The sequence below is a fragment of the Propithecus coquereli genome, unplaced genomic scaffold, assembly GCF_000956105.1.
Source record: "Propithecus coquereli isolate 6110/MARCELLA unplaced genomic scaffold, Pcoq_1.0 Scaffold12, whole genome shotgun sequence".
Taxonomy (NCBI): Eukaryota; Metazoa; Chordata; class Mammalia; order Primates; family Indriidae; genus Propithecus; species Propithecus coquereli.
In genome coordinates this window covers 15330856-15343229 of record NW_012136080.1, presented here as the reverse complement: position 1 = coordinate 15343229, position 12374 = coordinate 15330856, and the positions used below count along the sequence as shown (strand labels likewise).

General features: G+C 41.6%; 1 protein-coding gene across 1 annotated transcript; it reads left to right on the top strand.

The window, feature by feature from the left end:
* Positions 1-10252: 10252 nt before the first annotated feature.
* On the top strand, positions 10253-11044 carry LOC105826080 (proline-rich protein 23C-like). The gene has a single exon (XM_012663993.1). The coding sequence runs from the start codon at positions 10253-10255 to the stop codon at positions 11042-11044; it is 792 nt and encodes a 263-aa protein (XP_012519447.1).
* Positions 11045-12374: the final 1330 nt, after the last annotated feature.

The window sequence follows — 12374 nt, the reverse complement described above, 5'->3', positions numbered from 1 at the left end:
TCTGTCTCAAAAAAAAAAAAAAAAAAAGAAAGAAATAGAATGTCTGAATAGACCTATAATAAGTAAAAGAAAACTTGAATTAACAATTTAAAATCTTTCTACAGAGAAATTCCCAGGCCAAGATAGCTTAATTAGTGAATTCTATCAAATATTTAAAGAAAGAATACCAATAATATCAATTCTTCACAAACTTTCAAATAATAGAAGGTGATAAACCATTTCTCTTCATTGTATTAAGACTGTATTACCCTAATAGGAAATAAAAATATCAAAGCCAGATGAAGATATCACAAGAAAAGAAAGTTACAGGCCAATATCTCTCAGAAACACAGATGCAAAAATCCTTAACAAAATATTCAAAAACAGAATGCAGCAACATATAGGAAGGATTTATACATCATGAGCAAGTGGAATTTATGTAAGGAATACAGGTTTGTTTGATATCCAAAACTAGTTAATGTAATATAACATATTAATAAAGAATAAAAACCATGCAATAGACACAGAAGAAAACATTTGACAAAATCTAACACCTATTCACGATATAGATGCTCAATAACGTAAGAATAGAAGGCAACTGCATCAATCTGATAAAGGGCACCTAAGAAAAACCCACAGCTAACACCATACTTAATGGTAAAAGGAGGAATGGTGCTTTCCTTCCTAAGACCAGGAACAAGGCAAGGATTCCACTATTGCTACTTCTACTCAACATTTTGCCCAAAGTTCAAGGCAGTTAAATAAGTAAAGAAAAAGAAGTTAAAGGCATCTAGATTGGAAAATGAGAAGTAAAACTATCTTTATTCTCAAGTGATAAGATCTTACATATAGGAAATCCCGATGAATCCATCAACATAGTTCCAGAACTAATAATAACAAATTTAGCAAGGTTGCAAGATACAAGATCAATATAGAAAAACCAATTGTATTTTTATACACAAGTGCAATGTTCTAAAACTGAAATTAAGAAAACAAGTCCAGGCTAGGCACGGTGGCTCATACCTATAATCCTAGCACTCTGGGAGGCCAAGGCGGGAGGAGCGCAGGAGTTGAGCTCAAGAGTTCGAGACACCAGCCTGAACAAGAGTAAGAACCCGTCTGTACCAAAAATAGAAAAAATTAGCCAGGTGTGGTGGCACACACCTGTAGTTCCAGCTACTCGGGAGGCTGAGGCAGGAGGATCACTTGAGCCCAGGAGTTTGAGGTTGCTATGAGCTATGATGATGCTGCTGCACTGTAGCCAGGGTGACAGAGCAAGGCTCTGTCTCAAAAAAAAAAAAAAAAAAAAAACTTCATTCAGAATACTACCAAAAAAAATAAAATACTTGAGAATAAATTTAACAAAATGAGTGAAAGGCTCATGCACTGAAAACAATAAAATATTGATGAAAGAAATTAACGAAGATTTAAATAAATGGGAGATATTCCATGCTCATGATTGAAAGACTCGATATTGTCAATTTTTCCCAAATTGATCTATAAATTTACCACAATCTCTACAAAAATCCAGTAGGCATTTTGTAGAAACTGACAGGCTGATCCTAAAATTCATATGGAAATGCAAAAGACTTAGAATCACCATACCAATTTTTAAAAAGAAGAGCAAAATTCTTTTTCAAGATAGGGTGGGTATTGACCCAAGAATACAGATCAAAGAAACTGAATTCTTACATTTGTGGTCAGTTTATTTTTTGACAAAAGTGCCAAGTACCAACTCAACCTGACATATATGGAAAAGTCTATCCAATGACTACGGAACATGCATTCTTTTAAACCACACTTGGAACATTCTCCAGGATAGACAATATGCTAGGCCAATGTACTCATTCAATGTAAAAAGGAGAGTCTTTTTAACAAAAGAGTATACATGTTCAAAAAATAAACTTAAATTATTACTTTATGCCATACATAAAAATTAACTCAAAATGGATCATAGACCTAGATGTAAAAACTAGTATTAATTCCTTGGGAAAAAATAGGAGAAAATCTCATGACTTTGGTTAGACAAAGAATTCTCAGCCATAACACCAAAAGCACAATCTATTTTTTAAATTAATATTTTGAACTTCATCAAAACTTAAAAGTTTTCCACTTCAAAAGTCATCAATAAGAAAATTTTTTAAAAATCCACAAACTGGGAGGAAACGTGTATAAATCATATACCTGATAAATGACTTGTATCCAGATACATAAAGAACTTTTACAATTCAGTAAGACAAACAACTGAATTTTCAAATGGCCAAAGATTTGAATAGACATCTAACCATAGAAGATTAGTATGGCTAATAAAGTTGTGAGATATTCAACATCATTTATCATTAGAAAAATCCAACCTAAAACCGTAATGACAACACAACACACCCATAGCCAAAAGACAGACACAAGTAAGAATATGGAGAGAATGAAATCTTCATGCATTGCTGGTAGGAATCTAGAATGGTACAGTGTCTTTCAAAAACCATTTGGCAGGGTTTTTGGTTTTGTTTTTAAGTGAAAATATATATATAAACTTGCCGTTTGACCCAGCAATTCCACTCCTGGGAATCTATCCAAGAAACATGAAAATATAATGTCCATACAAAGACATGTATGTGAATGCTCATAGCAGCATTATTCATAATAGACAAAAATTAGAAATAATCCAAGTGTCCACCAACTGATAAACAGATAAACAAAATGTGGCACATTTATGCAATAAATACTACTCAGCAATTAAAATGAATGAAATACTTATACAGCATACTACAATACGAGTACAACATAGACAACAACTGCTACAACAGGAATAAGTCTCAAAAACAGTACACCAACTGAAAGAAGCCAGCCACAAAGACTTTATATTTTATTATTCCATTTATATGAAATATCTAATGAAAGGCAAATTTATAGAGTCAGAGGCAATCAGCAATTACCTAGGTCTGGAGATCTGAGCAGGGATTAAATGCAAACAGGCATGAAGGAAGTTTCTGGGTAATGGAAATGTTCTAAAACTGGATGTGGTAATGGTTATCCAACTACATAAATTTACCAATCATCATTAAATTGAAAAAATAAAATTATTACATTAGGATATTAAGTATGAAATGTCTGATTTCCTTAAGTACTAAGTTTAACAGTTGGTACCTCTAACATTTCACTTTGACAATTCTTGTTTTATTTTTATTGTGAAACACCCTAATTCTTTCAAACACACACTTTGGCTTGTGATATCTTTCAAATTTTTTTAGAGTAATTTTTGTGAATCCATGGATAAGTCAAAAATTTGTGTTCCATCATGGCACCAATGTAATGCAGACAGCTCAAAATATCAACAAAGTGTTTGGGAAGGATGTGGCTAATGAATGCACAGTTGATGGTTTGAGAAGTTCCATTCTGGTGATTTTAATATTGAAAATGAGCCATGTGGGCTACCTGAAACCAAGGTGGATAATGATGAGCTGAAAGCTGTAGTGGAAGCGAATCCATCTCAACCTATGTGTGGATTAGCAGCAAGGTTTGATGTTACTATTCCAACAATTTGTTTCATCTGAAACAAATCAGCAAGGCAAAGAAGCTGGATAGATGGGTTCTGCATGAATTAAACCAGCGTCGGAAGAGAAATTGTCTCGAAGCTTGCTGTTCTCTGCCGTCACAACATAAAGGCAAACCATTTCTACATTGAATTGTTATGTGTGATGAAAAATGGATACTCTTTGACAATTGTAAGCGTTCAGCACAATGATTGGATAAAGATGAAGTGCCAAAACACAGTCCAAAACTGAATATTCATCAAAAAAAGTTAATGGTGTCTGTTTGGTAGTCCAGCGCTGGTATTATCCACTACAGCTTCATGAAACCTGGTCAATCAATTACAGCAGACGTCTACTGCAACCAATTTGACAAAATGACAAGGATGTTTGCAATTAAGCACCACAGATTGGTCAATAGAGACAGGCCAATTCTCTTGCAAGACAACGCTCAACCATATGTTGCACAAACAATGCTGCTTAAACTACAGAAGCTGGACTTGGAAACTCTGTCATCCACCATATTCACTAGACCTCACACCAACTCACTACCACTTCTTCTAGGCTTTGGACCACTTCTTTGTAAGGAAAAATATTTAATTCTCAACAAGCTGTGGAAAACGCCTTTTGCGATTTCATTGTCAATCACTCTCCAGGCTTCTTCACTGCTGGTATAAACAAGCTACCGTTAAGATGGCAAAACTGTGTCAACAGTTTACGTGCATACTGTGATTAATTGTACTGCTTCTTGTTTGAGATATAATAAACTACATTTCTGATTCAAAATCATACATTTCATATTTAATGACCTAATAACATCATCTGTAAGGAACAAATGACTATGAGGCCCTCCAGAGAAGGACACAAGATCACTTAGTAGTATTCAAACCAAAAATGCATAACTTCAATCTTATCATGAGGAAACATCAAAGAATCCCAAAATAAGGAACATTCTATAAAATAACTACCTGTATTTTTCAAAAATATTAATGACATGAAAGACCACAAAGGGCTAAGAAACTGTTCTAGATAAAAGGTGATTAGAGGCACAACACCTGAAAGCAATAGATGATGGTGATCTGCATTTTGTAGGCCAAAAAAAAAAAAAGCAGGTAGATATTTTAAAGACATTGTTGGTAGGATTGACAAAATTGGAAAACAGACTGGATTAAAGTGTGGCATCAATGTCAAATTTTCCTGAATTTGATAACTGTATTAAAGGTATATACGAAGATATTCTTGTTTTTAAGAAATATTACATAAACTCAAATATTATGGGAGAAAGGGGCCTAATGTATACAATTTACTCTCAAATGTTTCTCAGAGGATAGATAGATAGAGATCATGTGGTCTCTCTGAGAGACAGAGAATGATAAAGTAGATGTGGCAAAATGTTAAAAGTTGATACAGGATAAATGGGAGTTCTTTGTGTAATTATTTCAAAATAAAGCATTAAAAATTCAATAAAATAGAAAGAGACTGATACTTCTTTAACATGACATTTACTTCATTTTTTTTTTGAGACAGAGTCTCACTCTTTTGCCCGGGCTAGAGTGCCATGGCGTCAGCCTAGCTCACAGCAACCTCAAACTCCTGGGCTCAAGGGATCCTTCTGCCTCAGCCTCCTGAGTAGCTGGGACTACAGGCATGCGCCACCATGCCCGGCTAATTTTTTATATATATTTTTTTTAGTTGTCCAATTAATTTCTTTGTATTTTTTTTAGTAGAGATGGGGACTCGCTCTTGCTCAAGCTGATTTCGAACTCCTGAGCTCAAACAATCCGCCCGCCTCGGCCTCCCAGAGTGCTAGGATTACAGGCGTGAGCCACTGCACCCGGCCCATGACATTTACTTCTGAGCAACAGCCAGTATCATGTTTAAAGGACAAACATGAGCAGCATCCTCACCCAAGCCTAGAACAAGAAAAAGATGCCACTTTTGCACTATTATTCAACATTGTACTGGAGGTAGTAGCCTACAGATTTAGAAAAGAAGAAAAAAACTAGAAGTATAAAACTTCAAAAGAAGAGAAAATATTACCATTGCAGACCATATGATTGTAAAACCTAGAAAATAACTGAAAAACATATGAGAATATCATAAGACAGCTGAATACAAAATTAATATACAGAAATCACTAGCTTTCAGTTATAACAGGAAAATTCTAAAGTTTGACTTCAGTCTGTGTTTGGTAAAAATCTGCTCTTTTGGTAAAAATCAGCTTCAGCTTCAGCCTTTAAAGCCTTAATAGCCAAATAGCTACTTCAATGTCAGTTTTGGCATTCTTAAAATAGTAAGGGATTATAATGATTTGGGGATCATATAGGCCATCGTCATAGCTAATCTTTGTAACAGCATCAGTAATACAATGTCATTAGCACCCCCCCAGTTGTGTGTTCAGGAAGTAAAGAAAGCACAGCATAATACACCAGAATTACAAGAATCACTAGGTGATAAGCAGAAAGAGAATGGGACACTTCTCATCATTCTTTTTCAGGCAAAGACAAAAGATTTGCTGTATAAAAAATTTCTGAAGTTGCCTTTTCTTGTACTTACACAAAATTTTCAAATTTTACATATAAAAGTTAGAAAGCAGTATTGCATGTTAAAAAGGGTCTCCTGAATAAAAGATAGAAGAGATAATGTACTTTGCAGATTGCAATACCAAACAGCAGTAAGCTCTAACATATTGCAGAACACTACCCACTATACATTGCCATTCTAGGAAGAAAACAAAAACTCTATGTCGTGTTTGTAAATAATAGAAAAGGATCTTATCACGCCAGCCTGAATTGGGGTTGGATGGGGAGTTGAGGGGAGACTGCCTTTAGCTACACTGTTTGAATTTTTTTTGAAAACGTATTCAGTTATTATTACCTGTGTGAATAAAAATATTAAATAATTAGGAATTTTTAAAAGCCACTTACTTCTGCTTTATAGAAGATAACAGTATGGTCCTCAATACAGCCAATGCCAAGAGCACTGTCGGGTCCCAAGCCCTCGGCCTGGGCCTCAGAGTCCCAGATGAAGAAACACATGGTCACAGTTTCCACATATCCGACGCTGAGGAAACTCTTAAGTCCCATACATTGATGTCCACGTTGCACCCAGCTTCTTGCACCCAAGTTTCCTCGGCTTTCTTCTCCCAGGAGGACCTTCCGTGGCCGCCCTGCAGCCTGCCCAGACCCTGAAGACATTTGTGCTAATTCTGTGCGCGCCGAGGTTCGAATACTTCATGCTGGTTGGTTGGGCAGAATTGATTGACACTAAGGAAGCTCAATGAGTGGGCCTGGTAATCCACCCAACAGTCTTCGGGTGGTCTTAAAAGGAAGGTAAAATCAGACAGGATTGTAAAATACCTAATCCCACTTCAGTACAGCCATCCATATAGAAACTGTACCATGAAAACACCAGGAAGTGTATTTTCTAACGGATGAAACCCCTTTTTAGGATAATGATGGTGGGGTTTGGGGGTGGCGGGTTTGTTTGTTTTTACCATTCACTGAGCAGCTGCTATATGATGCTGTAGAACAGGGCTGGCACTGTCAGGTGGGAGAGAGATTATAAACATAATAAACAGTTAATAGCTACCATTTACTAAGTACTCGCTATGTTCCAGAAACGTTGTACATACACTGTCTCACAACCGCCCTGCACAGTGGTGGCATCCTCCCCATTTGACACGTAAGGAAACTGAAACTTTGGGGATATGGAGTGACTTACCCACAATCACCCCATTAGAAAGTAGCAGACTGGTAAAGAAAACGGGATGCGTCTACTCCAGAACCCCTACTAAATACCTCTGTCCCAGAGCAGACCCACATTCCCTTGGAAGGAGAGTTCACAGTGAGGATTCTGAGCCAATGAAGAGTTGGGTTAAATCAGAAGGCCCAGGATGCCCGCTGAGGTCAGGCAAAGGGCAGACACCAGGTGGCACCAGTAAAGGACAGGCTCCACCCCGCTCAGGGCTGGAGGCCTAGCCAGGAGTCCCCAGTCCGAGCACCTCCCTGTATACTGACCTGCTCTGTGCTCGCCCATCTGCCCCTTACACCATGACACGTCCACCCTCTCTCCTGAATGTCGCCCCCATTGTCCTCCGTGAGTGGAACGTTCAAGGGTCTCAGACAAAACTCTAGAGAACCAACCAGGTCGCTTTCTGCAAGCTCCACTCCCACCCCGCCCTCTGCCTGGATGCCTGGTGCTTAGCACCTTCTCCAGCCACCTGGGAGCTGAGCCGAGGGTTCCAACCGCACCCACACTTGCCGCGTCGGAGGCCGCGCCCGTGGAAACCTCTGCTTGCAGACAGACCAGTGCCCCACTCCAGGCCGTGCTACCCCAGGGAAATATCCTGCCCAGCAACCAGGAACACCGGAAATCCAGCCCAAGAGCGGATCGTAAGACTCTGGGCCGGGTTGTGTACGAAACGCGCCCAACCTGGTCCAGTAAGTTTGAGTTCTCTCCATAACATTGACACCAACAAGCAGGGTCCTGATCACAAGGATAAACCGCTCCTTCCCTGAATCCCTCAGCTAAGAAATGAAAATAAGTTCAATGATTTTTAACTTTAGCATAAAACAGAATTTCCTGGAGGTGCTCACACTGATTCCCTCGGCCCCATGGTCTAAGAATTCTGATTCAGTTGTTCTGGTATGGCGCAAATAATCTGCATTTTCCACGAAGGTGCAAAGGATGCTAATGACACCAAGTGACAGACTGCTAGCTTAAATGCCCATCAATAGAAGCCTGCCATGCCTGGTGCAGTTTGCGACTGCAGTCCCAGCCGGTGTGGGGGCCGAGGCAGGAGGCTTGCTTGAGTCCAGGAGTTCTGGGCTGTAGTGTACACTATGCCAATGGGTGTCTTCACAAAGTTCAGCACCAATCTAGTGACCTCCCAGAAGTGTGGACCACCAGGTTGCCTAAGGAGGGTGAATCAGCCCAGGATGGAAATAGAGTAAATGAAAGGGAACAGGTCAAAACTCCAGAGCTGATCAGTAGTGAAATGGCACCTGTGAATAGCTACTGCACTCCAGCCTGGGCAACATAGGGAGATTCATCCCTAAAAAAGGTAAAGAAAGAGAGAGGTCTAATTTAAATTTAAAGACTATATACAACGGAATAGTATGCAACCCTAAAAAAAAGTAAATTTTGTAAAAATGGAAAAGAAGATAAATAATATGCATGTGATTTGCTTTTAAATGCACAAAATATTCTGGAATGGTAAATTATAATAATGGTTACTGCCAAGAAATCACGTGGTTAAGAGACAAGGATGGGAGGAAAGGCTTTGTTGTCTTCTGTAACCACTCGAAAATATTATCTATTCCAAAAACAGTCTTGGGTATTTTCTCCTGTTAACACTATGAGGAATTAAGTCACGCCTTCCCTTTAGCCGCCTTGATACACCAGGCAGAGGTGCCTCTAAGCTGAAGCATATCAAAAGCACTGACATTGTAACCCTGTGTCATCTTAAGTGGAGCAAGCCAAGCCACACTCAGCTGTGCTAGTTTCGGGCTCCTGGGCAACTTGGTTAACCCTTCTACATGACATTTTAAATATCTGTAAATTGGGCTAAGGATAAACACAGCTTGGAGTTGTAGTTCAGGTCAAATTAGATTAAATTAATGCGAACATCAACTAATTGTAGCGTAATACAATCGACACTCAGGATCTGCAGATTCCGCATTTGCAGCTTAAACCAACAGAACAACAAAAATCCTCGGGGAAAAAAAGATTTAAAAGACGCAATAAAAACAATATAAAAAAAATTCAGTATAACAACTATTTGCATAGTTCAGGTATTATAAGTAATCTACAGATCATTTAAAGTATACAGGAAGAAGTGCATAGGTTATATGAAAATACTACACCATTTTATATAAAGGACTTGAGCACCCGCAGATTTTGTTATGAGGGCGTGCTAGAACCAATCCTTCACGGATCCTTCACTGTAATTACTATAGACTGACTATCGTAATAAACAGATAATGCAGGGGCTGCTATCATCACACAGGATGACAGCTTTACTTTCCGCTTCAAAACCTCTGAAAAAGGACATAGCAGTGATTCACAACTTAGCTGAACCCAAAAACTCAGGCCACTATTGGCCAAAAATATCAGAGCACTTCCGGAGCGTAGCCTGGGCGAGAGGCGGGGCCTACAGATTGGCGTCCTGAATTGGCAGTCTACTAGCTTGACTTGAACCTCAAACAGTCCTTAACTCCCCAAGTGAGGTGAACCTAAGCAGAGCCTAGTACTTGAGCCTGGAAACCAGGCCCCAGAGCGGCACAGTTGTTCCGCCCCCTGGAGGCCTATAAAAGTATTCCTCCCCCCTCCCCCGCCCCCCGCTGGCACCTACCGGCCACAGCCGCGGCTATTGGGCAGCACAAACCTCCTCCTCTAGGGCGGAGCCTCGAAGGGGCGGAACTTAGCGTGATGTTTTGCGACTTCGGTTCCGCTGGAGTCGCTTGAAACATAATTTGCCCTCAGTGCGCATCCGGACCTGCGCGAGAAAGGCCGAAGATTCCAACACGCAAGGCCGACACCAGCCGGGGAAGCCACATCCCCCGCAGCCTGGACTGCGGCCCTCCCGGGAGGCACCGAGGACTCGCCCCTCTGTCGCGCGGTCCTGCGCCCCGTCTGCCCCAGCGCGCCTCACCTGTCATTGACACTCGTCACCGCGTGCAGGACCGCGCCGCCCAAGTTCTCTGCCAGGCCCCGGGAGCGCCGCCCGCAGCGCCATCGAGGTGATGGGCACTCGGCCCCACAGCCCCAGCGCCTGCCCTGCGCCCTGGTGGGGATCGCAGGAGGGAGGACCCGGCCCTGCCAAGCGCCGCCGATCAGAGGAGCCAGCGGGCCTCGAGCCCGACGCGGTCCCCAGCCTGGAAGACTCGGCGGGGCCCCCGGGCGCGGACGCGCTCACCTCCGTGGTGGTCCTGGCCGAGGGCTGTGCCTTGCAAGTGCCCCTGGACGACGTCGACCTGGTGCTGGAGCCCGCGCCATCCTCGGTCCTGCAAGTGTCTCTCGAAGGGCACACGCTCATCTTGGTCCCCGAGGTTCTCCTGGGCTCAGTCGACGAAGGCTCGGGAGGGCAGGGCGACTCGTCTGTCGGCGTGGAACCCGGCGTTTTTCTGGGCGCTCCCGGGGAGGACGTCGTCGTCGAGCAGGCATTCCTCCGCGCATCTATCCCAGAGCTCGCCGCCCTGAAAGAGGCCTTCGAGGAGGACGCGGAGCCCGAGTTCCTGGCACCCTTGATGGCCCCTCCAGCCGGCTCAGCCGCTGAGCACCAGCCCTCTGCTAGCAGGGTGTCCAGCCCCGACCCTGAGGGCCCCATCCCAGGGCCCAGTCTTCTGGTCCCCAGCCCTAGTCCAGGGAGACGCTCCCCACGTCCCATCTTCGACCTGGAATTCCACCTTCTGGAGCCCTTCCCCAGCTCACCACTCCAACCTCTACCTCCCTCCCCAAGTCTAGGTCATAACGCGCGCCCAGAGCGCTCTCCCCGCCCTCCATGCAAAGCCCGGAGACGCCTGTTCCAGGAATGAACTGTCCCACACTCCCTTGCCACCCTGCTTGGGTCCAGGCGAGCATTCGTGTGTACCCTTGCACAACCTACAAGGATCTCCACGCATGGATAACAAACAGATGCCTTTCTGATGCAGGCCGCATTGCAGAATTTTAGATTAGTGGCAGACTAGAATGTCTGGAAACAAGATCACCTTAGCAAAAAAATACAATGTTTGAAAAACAGTCTACTTTCAGACTGAGATTGCTGCCTATGGCGTTTTTGTTTTTGGTTTTGGTTTTACAGACATCACCCTTAGGCAGCTCCATTCCCCCTAGTTTTGCTTTAAACTTCAGCTCCAGCACTTTTCTCTAAAAACGTACCCTTTCCCCAACATCCTACAACTACATCCATTTTCTCCCAAATTAATTACTAAATTTATTTTGTTTAATGGGCTTTGGCCCTTACTTGTTTATGACCATTTCTCACCATGGACCTCTTTATTATGGTGGCCCTAGTCCGTTTGGGTGCGCGATCTAGGGAATAGTTGTATGTGGACAAAATGTTTGTTGCTTACAAAACAAACATAGAACTCGGAGAAATGATCATGCGCCCTCCTTTTTTCAATGATAATGTTAGCAAACAATTTAACTATGTTGTTGGGTTTGTGGGGTTTCTTCCCCAACTTTTAGTAACAGTTCTTTTCCATTCATTTCTTCTTGAATATTTTTAATATAATTCTCTTGTCCTGGAAAAGCTTATAATTCTATAATTCTGTGTTTTTGTAGTTCTAAGATCTGAATATATTTTGCACATTGTTACTGGCATATAGAAATAATTTGTTTCTTATGTTGATCTTGTATGGAAGAAAATTACTGAATTTCTTTAATGGTTTATCTATAGATTCTCTTGGTTGGTTGACAAAGACAATAATAACTCCAAATAATGGGAATATTGTATCTTTTGACAAGCCTCATACATCTCATTTTCCCCTTAATCCTGGATTTTGGATAATACCTCAAGTCCAGGTTGAACAGTATGGTTGATAGGAGCAGTCCTATAGGGGCAGTCCTGTCTTATGCCTTGTTTTAATGCTTCTAAATTTCACCATAAAGTGTGATCTTTAGTGTACATGATTGGTAGATAACCCTTATCCTATTGGAGCAGTTAATTTTCAGTCTTTCTGATCAGGGAAAGTGTTGGGTTTTTGTTTCGTTTGGGGCTAAGTGACTACAAAAACTTTATCAAATTGTTTTAAATGCTGGCATTTAATTGCTTGTGTGTATACATAAAATAGCTACATGGAACCTTTGGGCCATTGGGGTACCTACAGAAACCTGACAAGACAACAAATGATACCAGGAGTGGGA